We start from the raw sequence: 24,490 nt of genomic DNA, 5'->3' as shown, positions 1-24,490 counted from the left end.
ATGTGGGAGTAAATGTAGCTAGCTCTAGGAAGGTCTTTTTGAGTTGCCACTAGTGTTAGCTTGTTATGTGATGGGCAGCTGTTATGGCCTTACCCAATCTGGATAAGCATGGTTTAGCGGAAAGAGCACGGGCTTGAGAGTCCGAGGTCGTGAGTTCTAATCCCCTCTCTGCCACTTATCAGCTGGGTGACTTTGGGCTAGTCATTTACCTTCTCCATGCCTCAGTTACCGCCTACCTACCCCAGAGCTTAGAACAGTGCTTGGCACATAGTAAGCACTTAATAATAATAATGATGATGATATTTGTTAAGCACTTACTATGTGCCAAGCACTGTTCTAAACACTGGAGTCATTCCAAGGTTATCAGGTTGTCCCATGGGGGCTCGTAGTCTTAATCCCCATTTTACAGATGAGGTAACTGAGACACAGAGAAGTAAAGTGACTCTTGCAAAGTCACACAGACAAGTGGCAGAGCTGGGATTAGAACCCACGACTTGACAAATACCATCAGTATTATTATTATAGCCACTTTTCCAATTGCCTAAGGCAAGTAAGAATTATTGCCGACAAACCGAAAAGAAGGCTGACTTCATCTCATTACTGCTATGCCCCTCTCCACAGGAGGGTGGTCTAGTGACCAATGGGGTTGTGTCAGTAAATTTTGGATTCTTTCTTCCAAGACTGTCTAATGTTGGGCTCACCTGGGATGGAGAGAATAGGAACTGAACATTGGCATGTGTCGACTGGTCAGGTCCTTGAGTTCACCTGAGTCCGTTCACCAAGAGGGCCTGATCTCTTTAACTTGCAAGACATAGGTGATGTTTGTCTGACCTCTAGAATTAGCTACGGATGAGGCCTTCTTTGGGAGGATTTTTTTTTAATGGTATTTGTTAAAATGCCTACTTTGTGTCAGGCACTGTACTAAATCCTCGGGTAGATACAAGCTAGTTAGGTTGGATACAGTCTTAAAGCCCATTTTGCTGATGAGGTAACTGAGGCCCAGAGAAGTGAAGTGACTTACCCAAAGTCACGCAGCAGACAAGGGACAGAGCCAGGATTAGAACCCAGGTCCTTCGACTCCCAGGCCCGTGCTCTTTTCACTAGGCCATACTGCTTCTCAATTAGATAGGGTCAGAGGAAGCGCTGGAAATAGAGTGGAGGGCAGAGGAAGTCATTTGTCAAAGGTGTGCCATCTCACTAAGGATGATGAAAGAAGGGGATTTGTGCAATAAACCAGATGAGATAGCTTGGCCATCTGGCTCATCACAGTGACATCCAAATGGACAGACACTTATCTACTTAGGAGAACTGATTTATTCACCTGGTGTTGGGGGACTCCTATCCTCCAGATCCCTCGACACAGGGTTCTGGTCACTCACACTAATCCCCACCCCCAAGCACTGCCAGCTACCAAGATGCTCTGGCTGCTGGCATTTATGGCTGGCAAATTCCCAGGGCCCAGAGGGAGTGTTACATTTTCTGACCAACCCTAACTGTACTAACTTTCCCCAAATCATATATATATATATATTTAGTAGAGTATATATCTTTAGATATGTAGAGGAGGAGCGTGGCTTAGTCGAAAGAGCCCGGGTTTGGGAGTCAGAGGTTGTAAGTTCCGATACTTTGGGCAAGTCGCTTAACTTATGTGTGCCTGTTACCTCATCTGTAAAACAGAGATTATGGTTGTGAGCCCCACATGGGACAACCTGATTAACTTGTATCTACCCCAGTGCTTAGAACAGTGCTTGGCACATAGTAAGGGCTTAACACATACTATTATTATTATTATTATTGTGCTCTACTATTTCTCCTATCTGTAATTGTTTAATGTCTCTGCCTCCCTCTACGGACTCTAAGCTCCTTATAGTCAGGGAATATGCCTACCGACTCATTCATTCATTCATTCAATCATATTTATTGAGCGCTTACTGTGTGCCGAGCACTGTACTAAGCATTTGACTCAGTTGTATTGTAGTATCCCACACGCTTAGTACAGTGTTCCGCACACAGTAAGCACTCAATACCACTGATTGATTGAAAGGGGCTGAAAGGAATCCCAATAAGCAAATGACATTTTATTCCCTACTACCTACTGCTTAGGGCCTAAAGGTTACTACTTCATTCATGCAAAACCTCCGTAACAGTTCCCCAACATTAATCCAACATCACAGCCTTGCCAGTCAGGAATTGCCACAGCTCCCAGAAGCCAATGGAAAGGTTAACTAACTTGCAGCCACAAAGCAAATCAATTACCTAGTTAATGTGGGATTCTCTTGCCCCATAATCTAAGATGCTTTCAAAAGGGAAGACGTCACCGGATTTTCTGAAACACAGCCCTAAAACTCATTCCCCCCAAATGGGCTTAAATTGTAAAACTCTTCGTGGCCTGGCCCATCTCGTTTGGTTCAGACCAAAGAGGTACTGTTTTCTTGTCCATAGAGTGTGTTGGTTTGATCATTGCCTAGACCCAAGTCCCAAACGCTCCGGTGGCTCTTCTGGAAAGCAATTAATCAAGGGAAACATGCAAATCAGTCTGTTTTTCCTTATTTTGAACTACTTTAGCTGCTAGATGGGGGCCTAAATGGAGAGGGCATTTTGGCAGTGATATCCTCTCTGTCGGTAGTCTCCACATTTAAACATGTGGGGCCAAGGCTCAGGCTCTGCTCTGTGCGAATCCGCCGCTCTTTCTGTGCTTCGAGGCCTCAGCAGCTGTAGATTGTTTCTTGGGATCATTTTCACAGCAATCAATAAACCACTAACTGCACACCTCATTTGGAAGTCAAGGGACTGTCATCTTGACAGCGACAACACCTTAGTTGAAATTTTGCCTCGTGACCCAGGATTATTCACAGGCCAATCAGCCGTTCTTTCGGGTTGCATTCTGTGGCTTTGTTGAGGCTGTATTTTGTCATTCCTGACTCATTGTCCCCCCTCCGCCCCCTGACCCTAGCCTGGCCAGCCCCATCAGCCACAATGCTCAGTGTTCTAGGAGCAGCCCTTCAGCCCTGCCGCGATGCCCTGCCAGGAGTAGAACAGGGTTGGTAAGAAGAACAGCTTTGAGAGTATTGATTATACCCAGGCTGACTCAAAAATTGTGCCACATGGACCACAAATCCTTAGAAATTCGAAAGCCCATGTGTTGCATGCTACAGTCTTCGGTGTTCCTCTGGAGGAGGCTGAATCCCTGAGGAAAGGAAACCCAAGTTGGTCTCTCTTACACGTTCACCTTTCACTGAACAGAAAGGCCTTTCAAAGCCCAATCTAGTGAAAGACACTAGCGTAGCATGCGCTGTTGGCTTTGGGAGGAGGAAAAGGGGAGCAAGGCACCACTGCAGCTCTGAATTGATCTGGAAGCTGAACCATTTGGAAAGCTTGAGTCCTAAGCCACTGTCTTTGGTCCGCCTTTCTCACTGGGTTCGCACAATCACGGGAACTTTGATTCTGCTAAAGACTATTCATCAGTGAAGTTTAAAAGGTTTGGAAGCAGACTGGATGGTTTGAGCCCTGCTCAAGTACTAATTCAATACCTCTCTCCATCCTGCCTAGAATCTACTAGTAGTAATAATAATTATGGTATTTGTTAAGTGCTTGCTATGTGCCGAACACTGTTCTAAGCGCTGGGGGAGATACAAGGTAATCAGGTTGTCCCACTTGGGACTCACAGTCTTCATCCCCATTTTACAGATGAGGCAGCTGAGGCACAGAGAAGTTAAGTGGCTTGCCCTAGGTCACACAGCAGACAAGTGGGGTAGCCAGGATGAGAACCCAAGTCCTCTAACTCCCAAGCCCGTGCTCTTTCCATCGGAATCGAAATAGATAGGCAAGGGGAAACAAACAGTACAGCAATTCAAAAGAAAAGTTTGTTTCCATTTCAGTTTGAGGCAACTGTTCAATGTGGTTGGCCTTATTTATTCAGAGTGATGAACACCAGTCTGCCCAAAGGCAGCATGCTGGGCCTTTTAATTCAACACTCCTATCTGGTTGTGAATACCAACCAGATTGATGAAAGATATTCATCTTTCATTGCCCTTTTCCCCCTGCAAATCCCTTGTTAGAGCTGGTTTGAAGGGACCCATTGTGGAATATATTTTCCTGTGCTGAAGAAAGAATGGAAAGAATCATTCAGAGGAAATTTTGACCCTTTCTACAGCCACCAATGTAACCTGGGCTAGATTTGGAGGATACCAAATTTAGTATTTGGTTCCCCCCTCTGAATGGGCTGAGGTGGTCTTCTTAAACATAATCCTTCTCCATGGGGAATAGCCACTGGGGATGAGGGAAGAATAGGATATGAGTGAAAAGAACTCTATTCAAATGCTTATGCTCCCATTCACATAATAGGAAGCAAATTGGTCCCACTGGCATAGAGACAAAATAGAAATAACACACCTGATGCTTAGAAAAATTAAGTTGGGAGGGAAGGAAGGAAGGTCCTAAAGCCCATTGCAGACAGCTGTTGTAACTGGGCTCTTTGGGACACCAGAGCTTGGTTTCCCTAATCTGGTTGTTCCTCTGTGGGATCCCTGGGGTGAGCTTTTTCCAGCATCCAGCTCAAGAACCTTTTTATACAGGGCTGGCGATGCAGGATTGGAGAACTTTCCCAGCTCAATCAGGGAGTACATACTTGGAGTAGAGCACGGCAACTCGCCCACCGCTTACCTTTTCATTCATTCATTCAATCGTATTTATTGAGCGCTTACTGTGTGCAGAGCATTGCACAAAGCACTTGGGAAGTACAAGTTGACAACACATAGAGACGGTTACTACCCAACAGTGGGCTCACAGTCTAGAAATACCATCATTGTTGTTGTTATTATTATTACAGTGCTCTGCACACAGTAAGCGTTCAATAAGTACAATTGAATGAATGAATGTGGACAGGGACTATATCCTATCCAGTTAACTTGATCTACCCCCCCTTTTAGACTCCCCCCCGCCCTTTTAGACTGTGAGCCCACTATTGGGTAGGGACTGTCTGTATATGTTGCCAATTTGTACTTCCCAAGCGCTTAGTACAGTGCTCTGCACATAGTAAGCGCTCAATAAATACGATTGATGATGATGATACCCCAGCGCTTTGAGCATTTAATGTGTGCAGCACTGTACTAAATGCTTGGGAGAGTACAATGTAGCAGACACATTCCCTGCCCCCCGTGGGACAACCTGATCACCTTGTATCCTCCCCAGCGCTTAGAATAGTACTTTGCACATAGTAAGCGCTTAATAAATGCCATCATTATCATTATTATAAACCCTCAGTGAATATGATTCATTCATTCATTTAATCATATTTACTCCTAGGCTCATGCTTTATCCACGAGGCCAGGCATTAATTCCCACCCAATTGATAGCTGTTATAACGCGATTTTTCCATAGCATGATGCTGTTCAAAAACATAATCACCCTGTTACAGAGAAATTACTCTCTGTCATGGTAAACCAGCAAAACCTTATGTAAAAAAAATGTAGTAGGGCTGATAACAGTATTTTTGGATATACTTACTTGGTGTAGACACAGTCAAAGAATATGCCAAAAGTATATTAAAAATAAATCAAATTATTTTTCATTAGCCAATCAATCATATTGAGTGCATACTGTGCGCAGAGCACTGTACTAAGCGTTTGGGAAGTACAAGTTGGCAACATATAGAGACAGTCCCTACCCAACAGTGGGCTCACAGTCTTTTTTTTCTTGTAAATTACCAATTTCGGGCCAGGAATTTTCATAACCAATAATAATAATGGTAGAACAGTGCTTTACACATAGTAAGCACTTAACAAATACCATCATTATTATTATTATTTGTTAAGTGCTTACTATGTTCCAGGCACCATACTGAGTGGAGGAAGAACTAATAACTCCTTAAAAAAATAAGATATTATCACAGAAATGCTAACAAACGCCCAATTACATTTGTGCTGAAATCCAAATTATTTCCATTGGCCATTTTGTCCAGCAAAAGATAAAACACCATCTGGTTCCTCCAAGCTACAGCTAGAAGGCTTCTGGAATGGAACAAATAAGCACTTGTTTCATGCTTTTCTGACCTTGTTCAAAATCATTTGACTCTGATTGTCTCTCATAAAACTCAGCTGGGGAGGTCGATTCAAGAGACAGGATGTTTTTGTTTTTCTAAAAATATCCAGGACTGCCTACCAGATATGCAGGATAATTCTAACTCTGCCAGGACGTATAGTTAGGGCCAACTGGAATCATCCCTGGAGTTTTAACTATCCATGGCGCAAAATCACGGTGGGTGGGTGGTTGACTGAAAAGGTATGACTGCTCCCTAGGATACTTACTGCAATATTGTGCGTAGGAATAATACTACTCTGTTAATTTTATAAGGCCCCACGGTCCTAAACAAAAGAGTGGTAAGTGGTTACAGGACAGCCTATAACTCAAATCATTAACATTTATTTTTGTTTTGTGGGTACTATGAGCTAAGCGAAGTATGGTGATACATAGTAGTTGTGTGCAATGCACTGTACAAAGTGCTTGGAGTACAAAATAAGCAAGAGAAACACCCCCTGCTCAAAAGGTGCTTTGTACTCTAGGGGGGAAACTCACCCAAGTGTGTTTGCAGAGTAATTCAAATGTTGCCAGCTTGTACTTCCCAAGCGCTTAGTACAGTAAACGCTCAATAAATACGATTGATTGATTGATTGAGAATATACAATTCTCCTCCTCCCCATCTCCTCCTCTTCTTCTCCCCATCCCCCCCACCTCCTTCCCCTCCCCACAGCACCTGTATATGTTTGTACAGATTTATTACTCTATTTATTTAACTTGTACATATTTACTATTCTATTTATTTTGTTAATTATGTGCATTTTGCTTTAATTCTGTTTGTTCTGAAGACTTGACACCCGTCCACATGTTTTGTTTTGTTGTCTGCCTCCCCCTTCTAGACTGTGAGCCCGTTGTTAGGTAGGGACCGTCTCTATATGTTGCCAACTTGGACTTCCCAAGCGTTTAGTCCAGTGCTCTGCACACAGTAAGCGCTCAATAAATACGATTGAATGAATGGAGTAAATATATAAGCATATGTGCTGAGGATGGGTATAAGTAAGTACATAGTGCTGGAGGTGGTTAATGGGTCTGTATGACTTGGGAGGCTGGGAATTAATCAGCGACAGCAGTTTGGAGGAGGAGGAGGAGGTGGATTTTGAATTTGGGGAGACCTGAGGGGGTGGAGGCGGGACAGTCGAGAGCAAGGTGTTACAGTTAGAAGTTTGGCTTAGGAGGAATGGAGAGAATGGATAGGAAAGTAGCAGATGAAGGCACTGAGCCCCCTTTTTCCTCTCCTCCTCCCCATCCCCCCCGCCCTACCTCCTTCCCCTCCCCACGGCACCTGTATATATGTTTGTACAGATTTATTACTCTATTTATTTTACTCATACGTATTTACTATTCTATTTATTTTGTTAATGATGTGCATCTAGCTTTATTTCTATTTATTCTGAAGACTTGACACCTGTCCACCTGTTGTGTTTGGTTGTCTGTCTCCCCCCTCTAGACTGTGAGCCCGTTGTTGGGGAGGGACCGTCTCTATATGTTGCAGACTTGTACTTCCCAAGCGCTTAGTGACAGTGCTCTGCACACAGTAAGCACTCAATAAATACGATTGAATGAATGAATGAAAGGGAGCAGATAATAATAATAATGGCATTTATTAAGCGCTTACTATGTGCAAAGCACTGTTCTAAGCGTTGGGGAGGTTACAAGGTGATCAGGTTGTCCCACGGGGGGCTCACAGTCTTCATCCCCATTTTCCAGATGAGGGAACTGAGGCCCAGAGAAGTGAAGTGACTTGCCCAAAGTCACACAGCTGACAATTGGCGGAGCTGGGATTTGAACCCATGACCTCTGACTCCAAAGCCCCTGATCTTTCCACTGAGCCACGCCGCTTCTCAGATATGTGGAGTGAGTTGGCAGAGGACCTAGAAGCCAAATGTGAAGGTTTTTTGTTGGATGTGGAGGGACACAGGGAGCTAGAGAAGGGTTTCGAGGAGCAGGAAGCTATGTGCCAAGTGACATTTCAAGAAGATGCTCTGTGCCCAGAGCATCTGTCTTGGGAGTCAGAGGTTGTGGGTTCTAATTCCAGCTCTGCCACTTGTCTGCTGGGTGACCTTGGGCAAGTCACTTCACTTCTCTGTGCTTCGGTTACCTCATCTGTAAAATGGGGATTAAGACTGTGAGCCCCACGTGGCACAACCTAATCACGCTGTAACCTCCCCAGTGCTTAAAACAGTGCTTTGCACATAGTAAGTGCTTAATGTATGCCATTATTATTATTATTACCCCAGCACTTAGAACAGTGCTTGTCACATAGTAAGTGCTTAACAAATACCATAATTACTATTATTGAAGAAGTAGCATGGCATAGTGGATAGAACGTGGGCGTGGGAGTCTGAAGGTCATGGGTTCTAATCCCAGCTCCGCCACTTTTCTGGTTGTGTGACCTTGGGCAAGTCACTTCCCTTCTCTGTGCCTCACTTACCTCATCTGTAAAATGAGGATTGAGACTGTGAGCCCCTCAGGGTACAGAGACTGTGTCCAACCTGATTTGCTTCCATCCACCCCAGTGCTTAGTACAGTGTCTTGCACATAGTAAGCACTTAACAAATGCCATTATTATTACTGGCATTATTATTATTGTTAATATAGATTTGAGAAGGGAGAGGCTGGAGGCACGTAAACTAGCGAGAAGGCTGATACAGTAGTCTAACTGTGATGTGACCAGAGCTTGTTAACAGTGTGGTAACCATTTTGGTGGATCCAGGAGATGTTAGAGAAGCAGTGTGGCTCAGTGGAAAGAGCCCAGGCTTTGGAGTCAGAGGTCATGGGTTCGAATCCCAGCTCCGCCACTTGTCAGCTATGTGACTTTGAGCAAATCACTTAACTTCTCTGGGCCTCAGTTCCCTCATCTGGAAAATGGGGATTATGACTGTGAGCCCCCTGTGGGACAACCTGATCACCCCGTAACCTCCCCAGCGCATAGAACAGTGCTTTGCACATAGTATGTGCTTAATAAATGCCATCATTACTATTATTATTATTATGTTGTGCAGGAAGAGTTTTCAGGATATTTATTCTCAGAGCAAATTTGGGCAGATGAAAGGAGCGGACTCAGGTAACCTGGCACCTGCTCTTATATTTATCCTCTTGGGAAGTTTAACTTCACGGTCCATAGACAAAGGCAATACTGTCTAAGCACAAAAAACCCCAAAGCCATTTGAGGATCCCAATGCCTCGCATTGATTCCACGTCTCCTCAGATAATTGAGCCACCTCCACCCCACTGTTCTCCGTGAAAAAGAAATAAATCAACCTGCTCACAAAGGAGCTTGTCTCCGCCGGTCTGGCCAGAACTGTCATACACCCGCTACAAGCCTACAAAAAAGCAAACCATTTTTTCTTGTTTGTCTCTGAGTGGTTCCTTCCTTTGGGATCCCTTTGCAGAAAGGTTAAAACAGTCTGCAGTTGCTAAGGTGAAGAATTCTAAAATGTTCAAAATCAAGGCCTGCTACCTAATCAGTAACCAGTCCCCAGAAAACAGGTGTAGAAATGCACACGGACAGTTGATACCCACTATTTCTAGGTGATTCTGCTTGAATTCATTCATTCAATCGTATTTATTGAGCACTTACCGTGTCCTGAGCATTGCACTAAGCGCTTGGGAAGCACAAGTCGGCAACATATAGAGACGGTCCCTACCCAACAATGGGCTCACAGTCTAGAAGGGGGAGACAGACAACAACAAAAAACATGTAGACGGGTGTCAAAATCATCAGAATAAATAGAATTATAGCTATGTGCACATCATTAACAAAATAAATGAGAAGCAGCATGACTCAGTGGAAAGAGCACGGGCCTGGAAATCAGAGGTCATGGGTTCCAATCTCGGCTCCGTCACTTATCGGCTGTGTGACTATGGGCAAGTCACTCAACTTCCCTGTACCTCAGTTACCACATATTTTAGTAACAAAAGCAGAGCCTAGCGAGCATTCATCCCTTTTGTGTAATCATGGATTTGGGGAGGCAGAATCTATTCCCTCCCTCCTTCCCCTCCGCACAAAAATGGCGCAGAAATCAGTTAGTAGGTTTGCACTGGAAAACTGACTTTTGCAGGGAGTGATTGCTAAGGTGAAGCCATTTGGTGGGAAAGGGAAAGACGGCAGGAAAAACCTGCATTCTTAATCCGGCAGGAGATTTATAGAATTCTCCACATTCGGCAGTTAACTTTCCAAGTGACTCATTTTGGTGCCTGGCGCCAGTGGGACCAAATGATTGCTCATTCTTAGAGGAAGAAAGGGCACGGCCCAATGCCCGGCCAGGTGCCATTCGTTCAACCGATGGTGGCCTGGACAGGCGACCCGCTTGAATGTCATTTTCCCTCTTCTGAATCAAGAAGGACTTACCCATTGGAAGAGTATGGCAACGTGAAAAGTCCTGAGCATATCTAGGAGTGAGCAAAAGCTGTCCTAGTGTAGAAAAGAGCATCAGTGAATTTGTTGCATTTGGAAGATTATTGTTTTTAGCCTTGAGGACTTCACTTCTCCCCAGTACTTTTCTCCCACTGGTATTCTCCATTATGAGCCAAGGATGGTTGATTTGAACACCTTTGGAGCAAAGCTCTAAAGACAGAAAATACCACCATGTATCCGCCTGCCAAGCCACGGCATGGAAGCAGGGGTTAGATGTCCTTTGGAAGGGAATGTTGATGTTTCAGTTTACTAGGCGAAAGTGTCATAATGATTTGAAAGAACTCTTGATTGAGACTGTGCTCTTGAATAGCCACTGAATAAATCCTGACAGAATGAATTGGCAAGAGCAATAGTGTATGGAGTCTGAGGACGGAGACTAAATATGGATGTTGGAAACCTGATCAGAATCGTTTAAACCCCCGAACACTCTCTCCCATCCAATCTCCTCTCCAAATTTCAATCTCCTCTCCTCGACTTCAGGATTGTTCTGGGATGGTGGGAGAGCCAGGTGGATCCAGAAACAGCAACAAATCAATTCAGAGTAATCTGCATTTCAATTCTCACTCAGGCACATTAACTGATTTTTCCAAATGGCCTGATCATTGTTTTGTTTCACTGTCCACGACGGAGGTTTGGGTTGATCCACTGATGATCCCAAATGGGAAGGTTCTCTTCCCTCACACATGAACCCCTGTCAAGATGTCTAATTTGCCTAGATTGTCTCACAAAAATGCACCAGGCGTGGAACCACAATCCATTTTATCGTGAGGATGTGCTATTTACTCTCTTGATTACTAGTAATATGGGATTGTAGAAAATTTTCCTCCTCTGGACTTCCTCTTGACTTTGAAGAAACAGGTTTTTCTGGCCATTCCTTCCTTCTGAGTCTTTATGTCCTTGATGCCTTTCAGCAAGCTAAGTTCATATTGTCTCTGTTCTCCTTTTGGGAAACCTATCTCCACTAGATCAAATTCAGAGTGGTCCCCTAGGGTGAGAGTTGTCGGCTCACACTGAGGCCAGTGAGAATGTTAATGAAGGATTGGACTGCCTCTGAGACCACGATTCCCTGGACACAGGGGTTGAGTTTCTCCATCCTAGGAGCCTTTCTTGGTCTGATTTCAGGTCATTTCATTGCTAAAGGGGTTATGTTCCTGGATATAGAAAGTATTTTAGAGAGAGATGGCCACCTTGTGTTGTTGGCAGTTTTTGGTGATTTGGGGCAGGTATTAAAATGCCAGCTATAACCGTTATCACTTGATTCACTGAACAGTCTCACTGTGTGCCTTAAATGCTAGCAAAGAGCTACCGTTGGTTTCATCCTCATCCAGTGGATGAAAGCAATCTGCAGCCTGATTCATACCCTTAATAACCAAGCAGAGTCTATTGTTATAGGATCCACGGACTCACATTATTCCATTTACTCTATCTGTAAAGCTGGGCACTCATACCACTAGCAATCCTGGGCCTGTCCAACCTTTTACCTGATCTGAGTTGACATCCTGTAACATTATTTCATTCCAGGCCTGACATAGCTTGTTGACTGTTCCTTGAATTTGTTTCAGCGAATGACAGTTCACAAAGTAAATGTGTCACAGCATGCTTTGCAATTACCTTTATTTCGACTGCCTCGTAATAAAAAAAAATTTCCTCTCTTGTAGTGCATAGTTTGGGATTGGGACTCCAATGGCAAACATGACTTCATTGGAGAATTTACCTCGACTTTTAAAGAAATGAGAGGAGCAATGGAAGGGAGACAGGTAAGTGCAAACAGTTTCAGAAACAGTTCTGTTTTGTCCATTTTAAAAATTGTGTTTGGATGTGACTTAAAAGTATTGCTCCCATAGAGCTGTTGGATCAGGATGATTTTATAAATACAGTCTTCCTGGTCTGGCTGGCCAATAATAATAGTAATAACAATAGTAGTTGTAGTATGTGTTAAGTATAGTATGTGTTAAGTACTTACTATATGCCAGCCACAATATTAATCATTGGGGTAGATATAAGATAATCAGGTCAGACAGTCCCTGGCCCACATGGGGTTCACAGCCTAAGGGCGAGAGGGAACAGGTGGTGAATTCACATTTTACATAATGGGGATTAAGCCTGTGAGCCCCACGAGGGACAAACTGATCACCTTGTATCCCCCCAGTGCTTAGAACAGTGCTTCACATATAGTAAGTGCTTAAATACCATTATTATATGAGGAAACTGAAGCACAGAGAAGTTAAGTGACTTGCCCATGGTAACTCAGCAGGCAAGTAGCAGAAATGGGATTAGACCCCAGTTTCCTCATGTCCCACAGAAACACTGAGAGAAACCTGAAGATATTAATGGCTAGGGTCTACTCAACTGGGCATAGTAGACACTGTTTCCCTCAGGAAAGTCTCTTGTTCCTCCCCTAGCTGTTTTGACCTGCTTCCACAAATTTTCCTCTGCCCTTGACTTCAAACCCTGTCCCCTCTTCCCATCACAGCAGTGGATCCCCTTCACTCCCTCTCCCATTAATCCCATTCACTCTCCAGGATGGGGCCTTTCCTAGTTCTCTCCCTCCAAAGATGGAAACTGGGCCTAAACTTCATCAAAATCTAGAGCTATGAACGCTGGATCTGGTATTAAGGTTCTTTCTCAGGTAAAAGGTTAATCCTTTCAACCTCTGAAAAAGTTGTCCCCTGGGGCACTGTCACAGAGCAGGCCATTAATTGCAGAAGACACAATCTTATTGGATGTGCAAGTAAATAAGGCTCCAGACAAACAGTCAAAAGGAAAGGAAGCTGGAATTTGCCATTGTGTTCCCTTGAAAGTCTTTTTGAGAACCTGGTTGGTAAAGTCAGACCCTAAGTATAAGGGACCAGGTTAGACTTTCTGAAGCCCAGGTAGTCCAGAAGCCTAGAAAAGAGAAGCACCTAGGGGTTCAGAGGATCTGGGTTCTAATTCCAACTCTAACCCTTGCCTGTTGAGTGACCTTGGGCAAGTCACTTAACTTCTTCGTGTCTCAGTTTCCTCATCTGTAAAATGGGGGGTTAAATACCTCAAGATGAGTATTGCAGAGGGAGAGCTCTAGTTGTGAGAGTTGACAATTAACCCATTAGGTTAGGATCAAAGATCAGTCAAGCAGAAAATTGATTATTGCCATTGCAATCTCTGGCATAATTAAGCTTACAGTTTTTTTAAAGCTCAGTGGTTACTGCCTTAGACTGCACTTACCCTGTTCCCCCAGCACTCTTAACACTGATGGGAGGGAGCCTGCAGTGGGAGGTTTTTGAGGAAGGAAGGGGAGAGAGGTACAAGCATCCTGCTTCCCAGGCCTTAGTTCTGCTCCTTCTTACCGTGGGACCTGACATCCTGTAAGCGGCCTAACCTGTTTGAGGAGATGGACCCATCCTGTCATCTCTCCAGTTGTTTCTGTCAGGATGTAGCTGGATCTGAGGTTTCATTAGGGTCACGGTAGTTCATATTTTGCTATGAACACATCCAAACCTCTTTGCTCCAGAAAGCCGAGTGTTCAGGCTCGCCGACAGTTCCCACGAGACTTCTCATGGCTTATAATTTACCCGGAACTGTAAGAAACATATCAGAAAGTTGAGAAACTCCCCGAAGAGTTTGCAGTCCATCACTGTGGCACATGGTACCCAGGACTCCTCTTCAACTGCAGGAAGGCAAGAAGAAGATAGCAGGTAGGGGTAGGGAGAGTGAGAAGGAAAAAAACCCCAGTAGGTAAGATACAAATAATTTCATTCCTAGAACACTGTAGGGACAGTTGGAAAAAAATTATGGTTCAACTGAAAACACCAAACTAGGCCACATTGTGCTAATAAATGAATGATGGTTGCTAGTAACCTTTAGATTTGCAAACATTTGTACAGATGTTGCCTTTGCTCATTTCAAAAGAAAAAGAAACAGAAAATGACCAAATCGGTACAGATGTAGCTAAATTTTATCTTTCGATTCCGAAGAGGATATTGAAAATAATAGCTTGTCAAAATCTACAGTTAAGAATCACTGACATCCCTGTCACCATTTCTCTAGCTGACCAGAATATAAAGATTCTCTCCAAATCCTGCTTCATATATATATATATACACACATATTTAGAATGCATTTTGTTGCATCTTTTGAATAGCTGGATACATTTTTTATCCATCGAAAAGCCCTACAAGCATTCTGGGAATTTAAATAGTGGGGAAGATTTATTGATTTCCCTTTATACTATTTAATTTTAACGCTTGGATTTGATGAAGCATTAGATTTATAAAAAGATCTCTTTCCTAATGGTGAAAGTGGAGGCTGAGGCTGATTTCATTGGAATTTCTCAAAGGCTTTCCTCACCCCACAGAGGGAAGTTGGTCTCTCCGTTCAGAGGGCAAGAAGGCGAAAACTGTCACTTTTCATCTTGCAGTTATGTTTGAACTGCTGATCTGCCCACCAGTGTCTTTCATGCATGCTAATGTTTCACAACCCAACCGAGACATCCTTTCAGAGCAGGAGAAAAGTGGAATTGGTGTGGGGCTTTAGGTGCCAGCACTGGCTATAATCGTACACATTAAACAATCTTTCTTCTGAAGGACAAACAGAAGTATGTCTCTGAGTCACAGTTTTTCTCTCCAGGAGGTAGAGATAAGACTATTCGTGAAGGATCTTGAATTACCTGGGACGGAAAGAAGTGTTCAGAAAGGCAGAAAGAGGATGAGCGAGGATTGGGGTTTTCTGTTGCTATTCAGTCTTGGAAAAACCACTTGTCCTCTCTGAACCACTCTCTTTCCCAACTACAACACAATGGGAATGAAAACGTAGATTCACCTCAAAAGTTTCTCTTGAGAAATAGTTCAAAAGTGATTGAAGAGCCTTGTACAAATTTGAAATGTCATAGACCTGTATTTATTGAGCTTTTACTATATGCAGAGCACTGTATTAAGCACTTGGGAGAGTAAGCTATAACAATAAAAAGAATTATTCCCTGACTACAACGAGCTTAAAGACGGGCTGGGGCTGAAGCTTGCGTTTCCATTAGTCTGAAAGCTCTTTAGGGACGGGATCAGATCTGTTTGCTCTGTTGTACTCGCCCACACACTTAATGAAGGGTTCTGCACACAGTAAGGTGCTCATCGATACTGTGGGCTGATTATTGGATTCCATCAGTTGGGAAATGCAGTTTGCAAATGACACACAACATCCTAGAAGAGAACCAGTAGGAAAATGAATTCTTTACCTCAGTGAGTTGGGAGTAGGGACTGTCTCTATATGTTGCCAACTTGTACTTCCCAAGCGCTTAATACAGTGCTCTGCACACAGTAAGCGCTCAATAAATATGATTGATTGATTGATTGAGTAGCTTCCTCTTAGTAGGTTTAGTTCAGAGCATTTCACTTTCCCTTCCCCAACCTACAACCTGGACAACTGGGTTTGAGCCCATAGATCCTCTGTGCGACCTGAAGAAGAGGGAATAACCCCAAATGGGGAAAGCTGTTCTGTGTTCCTCTGGTCTCATCCTAGATAGCTGTGGACAAAGGAAAGTCTTCAGCTCTTCTAACTCAGTCCAGTTTGAGGGCAGGGAACATGTCTGTTAATTCTGTTGTACTCTCCCAAGTGCTTAATACAGTGCTCTACACATAGTAAACACTTAGGAAATACCATTGATTGGTTGGTTGATTGATTAATTAACCACTTCTAAAAATTCAGAATTTCTCCAAAAGCAAGAACAAATGTGATTTTAAAAGTGGGGTTTTTGTTATTTTTAGCACGATCCTTATCCTCAAATTGCAATGTAAAAAATAGTGTCCAAAAACTCTCTGGTAACTATGTACTAGGAAATAAGTTACCTCCAATCATTTTATCTCCAATTTCATGCCCTAAGAGTGGGCAGAGCTTCACACCAGGAGAGGAAATTCTTGAGAGAGCCAGATTAAAAGAGAGCAGAGCCTAGCACAGAAGGTTTTCAGGGCAGGGAAAAAAAAGGCAAGAACAGTTTTATTTTGCTCTCCTTCCTGTGTGTATGTGTTTCTTTCTCCATCATTCCCTCTCCTTTTCTTTCTCCTTACCTTCTTAGGTCTTCTTGTCTTGGGTGATTTCTGCTAGTAATGCAGAAAATTAATACAAAATTAATGCAAAAATGCAAAATCCCCTCAATTCTCAAAATTTGGACTTACACTTTTTTCCTCCAGATACAAATCATGTAAAGCATTTTAGCATCCCCGAAATGCTATGCCTTGCCCACAAGCAGCATGGGAAGGAGGATGCTATACACCTGCCCACAGTTTTGTACCATTATCCTTTCTCTCTGTTTTTTCTGTTACCCTCTAACTTTGTCTCCATTTCTGCCCGAGTGTCTCATGTGAAGCTACGACCTCTCCTGTTGCCTTCTCAAGCGTCCTCCTTATCCTGATGGCTGAAAACAAATAAAAATAAAAGCGTTGTAAGGTATTAGTTAAAGGAAGGAGGAAAAGGATGCCCAATGGCTGACTTTCATAGACAGAAGATAAATGACAGAAAGCCAGAAATGTGGAGAAAGATGAATGGGGAGTTTAACTATCTCTCTGTTCTACAGTATCAGACTTTAGGGAGTCATCTTGAATCCAAAGCTGTCTTGGTTTGGGAGCCCCAGAGTATTCCAGCTTCCAACTGGGAATGCTCTGACCAGCTGGGGCCCGGTATTCTGTCAGACGTGCTCCTGCCTGTCACTCTCAGACAGCAACTGTCGAAATGAAACAAATCAATCTCTTCCATGAATGATTATTATCCCTAATAGAAGTAGGAATTATTATCATTAATAATTGCATTCTTTATGTTTGTCTGGGCCACGCAAATCGAGGCTGATCACAATTATTGGAAATGACAAATGATTTGGCATATCTAATACTAGGAGTTGTCATCTCCCATTGTTATTTAATCTCTGAGTGATTCGTTTTTAGAAAACCTCAGAAGAAGATTGAAGAAAGACTCTTGGATTATTGGCAATGCTATGGAAACCAGTAGTGATGAGGTTTGAGATTCTGTGAGGCTGAGGTAGCTGCATTTGTCCTGGGGGAGTTTGGGAAGAAGACTTGCTTAGAAAACCCTATTCTTCTGGAGTTCCTTAGAAACCAACCATATAATGAGTGCAGAAAATCTACAGAACTTCCTTGAAGTCAGTTATACTAAGATGGCTGCCCTATGTTGTGGCAAAATGGAGACATATTGATATCCTACAGACTTTCACCTCTTCTCAGCCATTTGGGGTTTGTTGTTTTATGGGGGTTTTTTTTTGATCCAGTAAATGCTCTTTGAGGAGCATAGAGAAACAAGATTGGAAATGGACCCCTTGCCTTTTTATAGAGAAAACTAGGAAAAGATTTAAAATTGTGAGTATGTGTACATTTATGGGTGATACTAGTATGGGGAGAAGGGACGATGTTGTTGATACTTTGGAATTTAGGAAGAGAATTCCCATCTAACTTCTCAAATCGATGAAATGTTCCCTTCAGAACAGACTAAAATTCAGTAAGAACGAATTGAAGTTAGGGTGCTTGTCAGTGAATTATCACAGATCTTTAGGGAGGAGTCACGTGTTGGAAAAAAAATGTGGGGTTGAAAGCTAATGCTTCAACAATGCAATGCTGTTAGTAGAAAAATCAACATGACATCTGTACAGGCGAATGGGAGTCTGACGTCCAAGATGCAGGCAGTTATCTGCTATTTTATTCATTGTTTTTCAAGCTTTTACTAGAGCTCTGCATCCCAGTTCTGGTCTCCAAACACCAAGAAGGATGTGGAAATATTGTAGAGGATCTAGAAAGACTAGCTGAAACTCCATGAAGGATGAAAACATGGATCTTTTGGAAAGAGGAAAGGAATTAGAATTATTTAATCAAGGGAAGACTTAATTGAAAAAAGGAAACACTAATTACACTCAACTTGGTCATTACAAGGAAGGAAGTGACAACTGTTCTCAAGAGAACACAGAGCTGGAAGACGTGTTCTTATGATTAGAGCTTTTTGATAGAGTAGGTTGCTAAGCACTGAGACGGGCTCTCAGGAGAAATTGAAGATAGAGTTTCTAGCTTAACAAAACCCACCAGCCTGTCCATCAAAACTTCCCTCAGTTATCACGTTCTAGCTGCAAGATCCCTCCTCCCTTTCACCTCTCATCCTGTGCCCCAAGCCTCTGGAAATATTCAGTATGTGCTCCCAGGCAGCCATCGGAAATGGCTGCCGAATTGTCTCTTGATCAAAATGGTTGCAAGGCTGCACAGTTGGTTTCCTCAGTACCTCAGTGAAATTTACACATATCCATTTGGAGCCTGGACCTTCGGCGCTTAGAACAGTGCTTTGCACATAGTAAGTGCTTAATAAATGCCATCATTATTATTATTATCAACCCACCCCACTGATAAATCAATCAATCAATCAAATTTATCGAGCCGCTACCGTGAGCAGACCACTGACCTAAGCACTCGGGAGAGTTCAGTAGAATTAGTATTCATAACCCCTGCACTCAAGGATTTTACAATCTAGAGTGCAGTTTACACTTAAATTGCAGGTAGGAGGAACTAATGGAGTACATAAGTAACGTACATAAGTGCTCTGGGTGTTGGGTAAGCGGTTAGGTGACAGAAGAACTGAAGTAGTTGGAAAATTAAAAATAAGGTGTTTAGATATTAATCTGGGAGGTTGCTGGGAAGAAATATGATTTCATTCATTCATTCAATCTTATTGAGTGCCTACTGGGTGCAGAGCACTGTACTAAGTGCTTGGAAAGCATAATTCGGCAACAGATAGAGACAATCCCTACCCAACAATGGGCTCACAGTCTAGAAGGGCTTTGAAGATAGGAAGAGGTGAGGACTCCCAGATATGAAAGGAGAAGGAATTCCAGCAGATTGGAGGGTGTCAGCAAGAAGTTGGTGGTTGGAGAGATGGAAACAAGACAGTGAGCAAACTGTCTTGAGAAGAATGAAGAGTACAAGCTGAGATATAGTGGGAGATGACAGTGGAGAAATAGGAGATAGAAAGTTGATTGAGTGCTTTAAAACCACTGGTCAGGAGCAGAGAGGACTAGGCAACCACTGGAGGTTTTTGAGGAGTGGGGAGATTAGAAAAATAACCTGGTCAGTAGAGTTATGTGAACTAAGGAAGAGAGAAACTGGAGGCTGGATGATTAGGGAGAAGGCTAATCTTTTGAAGTCCTTCCCATCCGTAATAGGAATTGAAAAGGTGGTATCAGCCAAGGAAAGACATTTTTTGACCTTGGACAGTGGCATATTTAACCTTATAACAGCATGATTAGAGCACCCATTTCCCACTCAGCCACCAGCCTTTCAAGTGACTGTGAGCAAATCAATTAACCTCTCTGAATCTAGGTGCCACATCAGTAAAATAGTGTGATATGTTATATAAATTTCATTTAAGTATTTTTTTCAACTTACATTAACTTACCTTTATTTACCTTTCTTTCTCTTGTTGTTTCTTTCTCTCCCACTATTTATGAATATCTTGGGTCTGTCAGTCTCCTCAGTCAAACTGTAAGGTCTTTGAGGGCAGAGGTTATGTCATTTATTCAGTTGCATTCCTCCATGTGTTCAACTCAGTGCTCAGTACATAATAGTGTTCAATAAATATTCTTGAAAGGTTGATTAATGTGTTCCTACTTCACAGGAATGTTATAAAATCAACCTATGTGGAAATGATGTGAGTTCTTAGTAAGGTGATTTCAGTCAATTGAGCAATCATATTTCTTGAGTGCTTACTACTGTGTGCAGGATACTGTACTAAGCATTTGGGAGAGTACACTGTAACAGAATTGGTAGACACATTCCCTGCCCAAATGGTATCTAAATTCAAGGACTTAGTTCAGAGGCAAAATTAGATTTTTCTGGAATCTCAAGTTTCACCTTTTGCAAAACTTGACTTGTCCTATTTGAATTGTTTGGTGCCCATTTGTAATAATAATAATAATAATAGCATTTATTAAGCACTTACTATGTGCAAAGCACTGTTATAAGCACTGGGGAGGTTACAAGTTTCATTCATTCATTCAATCACATTTATTGAGTGCTTACCGTGTGCAGAGCACTGTACTAAGCGCTTGGGAAGTACAAGTTGGCAATATATAGAGATGGTCCCTACCCACCAGTGGGCTCACAGATCACATTGTCCCACGGGGGGCTCACAGTCTTAATCCCCATTCTACAGATGAGGTAACTGAGGCCCAGAGAAGTGAAGTGACTTGCCCAAAGTCACACAGCTGACAATTGGCAGAGCCGGGATTTGAACCCATGACCTCTAACTCCAAAGCCTGTGCTCTCTCCACTGAGCCAGTTTGTAGCACCATTTCAACATTTTGATCCATACAAAAGGGGATTTGTTCATTCATTCAACCGTATTTATTGAGTGCTTACTGAGTGCAGAGCATTGTACTAAGCGCTTGGGAAGTACAAGTCAGCAACATATAGAGACGGTCCCTACCCAAAAACGGGCTCACAGTCTAGAAGCCCATAATTCCACCCTTCACCCCATTCTTTGGCCTCTTCCTCTCCCTTAGATTGAGAACCCCATAGGGACCTGATGATCTTGTAGCCACCCCAGTGGCTAGCACGGTGCTCGCCACATAGAAAGCACTTAAATGCCACAATTATAATTATTATCATTATTTTATTGTAGCTCTAGAGAAGTACTCTTTCTGGTTTTTTGGATGTGTTCATATTTTACTGTCAATAATCTCACAGTATTTTGCTCGTTGTATTGCTGATGTCATCGATTATTTAGGACTGTGGGTTGGAATGTACTTTCTCAGCACCATCCCCCCCCCACCCTACCTCCTTCTCCTCCCCACAGCACCTGTATATATGTTTGTACAGATTTACTGCTCTATTTATTTTACTTGTACATATTTACTATTCCATTTATTTTATTTTGTTAATGTTTTGTTTTGTCGTCTGTCTCCCTCTTCTAGACTGTGAGCCCATTGTTGGGTAGGGACCATCTCTATATGTTGCCAACTTGTGCTTCCCAAGCGCTTAGTACAGTGTAGCTTAGCACACAGTAAGCGCTCAATAAATATGATTGAATGAATGAATAAAGTCCTAAAGGGTGAATCAGGGAGTTGAGTAAGGGCAGTCCTGAGGAATATGGATCTCCTCTTCTTGCCCACTGCATCTTCACACTTTTTAACCACTATCACCAGGCTTTCCTTGACCCTCCAGCCCACCCACAAACCTTCTCATCCCTTGAGTCAGTTTATCCTGAAGCAGTTCATTCATTCAATCATATTTATTAAGCGCTTACTGTGGGCAGAGCACTGTACTGAGCTCTTGGGAAGTACAGGTCGGCAACAAATTTATCTTTTGTCCCATCACTTCCCTTTGTGTCTCCAAGTTTACCCTGGGTTGCAATCAATCAATCAATCAATCAATCATATTTATTGAGCACTTACTGTGTGCAGAGCACTGTACTAAGTGCTTGGGAAGTACAAGTTGGCAACATATAGAGATGGTCCCTATCCAACAGTGGGCTCACAGTCTAGATATCTCATTTAGAGAAGCAGTGTGGCTCAGTGGAAAAGAGCATGGGCTTTGGAGGCAGAGGTCATGGGTTCAAATCCTGGCTCTGCCAATTGACAGCTGTTTGACTTTGGACAAGTCACTTCACTTCTCTGGGCCTCAGTTACCTCATCTCTAAAATGGGGATTAAGACTGTGAGCCCCCCGTGGGACAACCCGATCACCTTGTAACCTCCCCAGCACTTAGAACAGTGTTTTCCACTAAATAAATGCCATTATTATTATTACAATCCAGCATGTTCACTTCACTCCTCTAACACCCACCTACACAATGTACCTCAGTCTTGTCTATCTTATCATCAGCAATCGTACTTATCGTCATCAATCATATTTATTGAGCACTTACTGTGTGCAGAGCACTGTACTAAGTGCTTGGGAAGTACAAGTTGGCAACATATAGAGACAGTCCCTACCCAACAGTGGGCTCACAGTCTAAAAGGGGGAGACAGAGAACAAAACCAAACATACCAACAAAACAAAATAAATAGAATAGATATGTATAAGTAAAATAAAATAAATAAATAGAGTAATAAATATGTACAAGCATATATACATATATACTGGTGCTGTGGGGAAGGGAAGGAGGTAAGATGGGGGGATGGAGAGGGGGTCGAGGGGGAGAGGAAGGAAGGGGCTCAGTCTGGGAAGGCCTCCTGGAGGAGGTGAGCTCTCAGTAGGGCCTTGAAGGGAGGAAAGGGCCTTGAAGGAGGAAGGTCTATCTCACTATTAGTCCCTCACCCACATCCTACCTCTGGCCTGGAACCCTCTCCCCCTCCATATCCGCCAGACCACTACTCTCCCCACGTTCAGAGCCTTATAAAAAATCACATCTCCAAGAAACCTTCCTTGAGTAAGCCCTCATTTTCCCTACTCCTCCTCCCTTCTGCATTGCCCTTGTACTTGGATTTGTACCTTTTATTCACCCCATCTTCAGCCCCACAGCACTTACGTATACATATCCATAATTTATTTAAATGTCTGCTTCCCCACCAGACTGTAAACTCTTCATGGGCAGGGAATGTGTCTACCAACTCCCAAGGGCATAGTACAGTGCTCTGCACATAGTAAATGCTATTGATTGATTCTTACTCTGCAGTCCTGCTTGTGTTCTGTGGCCCCACTACCCTCCCTGCCTGCAGAGTGACTGAGAATCATTGAGAAATACTATTCAGCTCCAATATGACCCTGATCATCACATGTCCATATTCAAAAGTGTTCTGACGGGATGCTGTGGGGGTCTCACATAAACTAATACTGAGGAGGAGTCTGAAACTTTCTTAAAACCTTTGCTCTTCAGCTTTTGCTTGGCCTTTTATTTTATTTTCAGCCAGATTCAACTTGGAACACCATGTTCTGCCATTATTGATGAGTCTGCTTCCATGGTGGATTCTCTCTCTCTCTTTCTTTCTCTCTCTCACTCACACACACACACAAACACATACATATATAATCACTTCCCCCCAACCCACCCTATTTCCATGGTCATTTTGTCCACCATGAAGCCAGGAAACAGGCTACACTGACAGACTGGACTGCCCAGTCGCTTTTCTGGCTTTCAATTTTTAGCCCATTTGTTGGGCTTTTCATTAGTGCAGTCTTAATGAATGGTTCCATTTCTTTTAATCCTGTGACTGGTGTTGTTACAGGTACAGTGGGAGTGCATAAACCCCAAATACAAAGCAAAGAAGAAGAATTACAAGAACTCGGGCATGGTCATTCTGAACCTGTGCAAGGTATGTCAGGAAGCCTGCTGAAGCACCTGTTAGTTCTTTCTTCCGTCTCCTGTACTCTTCTAATGTCTGGGGGAAAGGAGCAGAAAGGAGGCAGTAAGAAAGCCCAAGGATGGGACGGTGGGGTGGAATCAAGACGATCCCTTGGGTAGGGTGGGTCATAGCAATTGTCCAAAGCCCCTCACCTTAGTGAGCCAGCACAGTCCAGTGAGTAGCAGAGTCTAAGGGACCCAAAGCCCTTGGGAACTGATATCTTTAGGAATTTGTGAAAAGGGTGAGAGAGCTTGAGGAGCTACTGCATTGGTATGTAGTCCTTTTTTAAAAAAAAAAAAAAATTATTTAGCGCTTACTGTGTCCCAGGCACTGTATTAAGCACTGGAGTAGATACAAGTTTGAACCCAGTCCATGTCCCACCTGGGGCTCACAGTTTTAATCCCCATTTTCCAGATGAGGTAACTGAGGCCCAGAGAAGTTAAATGACTTGCTCAGGATCACATAGCAGACAAGTGGTGGAGCTGGGATTAGAACCCAGATCTTCTGACTCCCAAGCTGGTGCTCTTTCCACTAGGCCATGCTGCCTCTCTGTATTTCTCCCACGCTGAGCCCTCTACCCTCTAGGGATTACCTGGGGTAGGATTTAGTGAGAAGAGTCCTACCTGGATACAGACTGTTTCTGTATTCTGCATTCCTCCACGCTGAAAATTTACCATGAAACCAAAGGAATAAAATAAGGTAAAC

At 43.1% G+C, this 24,490-nt stretch overlaps 1 protein-coding gene across 3 annotated transcripts in view; it reads left to right on the top strand.

Moving 5' to 3' along the window:
- The window catches only part of CPNE4 (copine 4), a 526,299-nt gene that overhangs the window by 472,058 nt on the left and 29,751 nt on the right, over positions 1 to 24,490 (top strand). For all 3 annotated transcript variants that reach the window (XM_038762604.1, XM_038762594.1, XM_038762615.1), the window contains 2 exons: positions 12,151 to 12,249; positions 23,669 to 23,755. In XM_038762604.1, coding sequence (XP_038618532.1) covers positions 12,151 to 12,249; positions 23,669 to 23,755 — 186 coding nt within the window. The remainder of the gene's footprint in view (positions 1 to 12,150; positions 12,250 to 23,668; positions 23,756 to 24,490) is intronic.

This window comes from Tachyglossus aculeatus, chromosome 2 (genome assembly GCF_015852505.1).
Source record: "Tachyglossus aculeatus isolate mTacAcu1 chromosome 2, mTacAcu1.pri, whole genome shotgun sequence".
Taxonomy (NCBI): Eukaryota; Metazoa; Chordata; class Mammalia; order Monotremata; family Tachyglossidae; genus Tachyglossus; species Tachyglossus aculeatus.
Note: the sequence above shows the minus strand (reverse complement) of the source record. Positions and strands in the feature narration are given on the sequence as shown.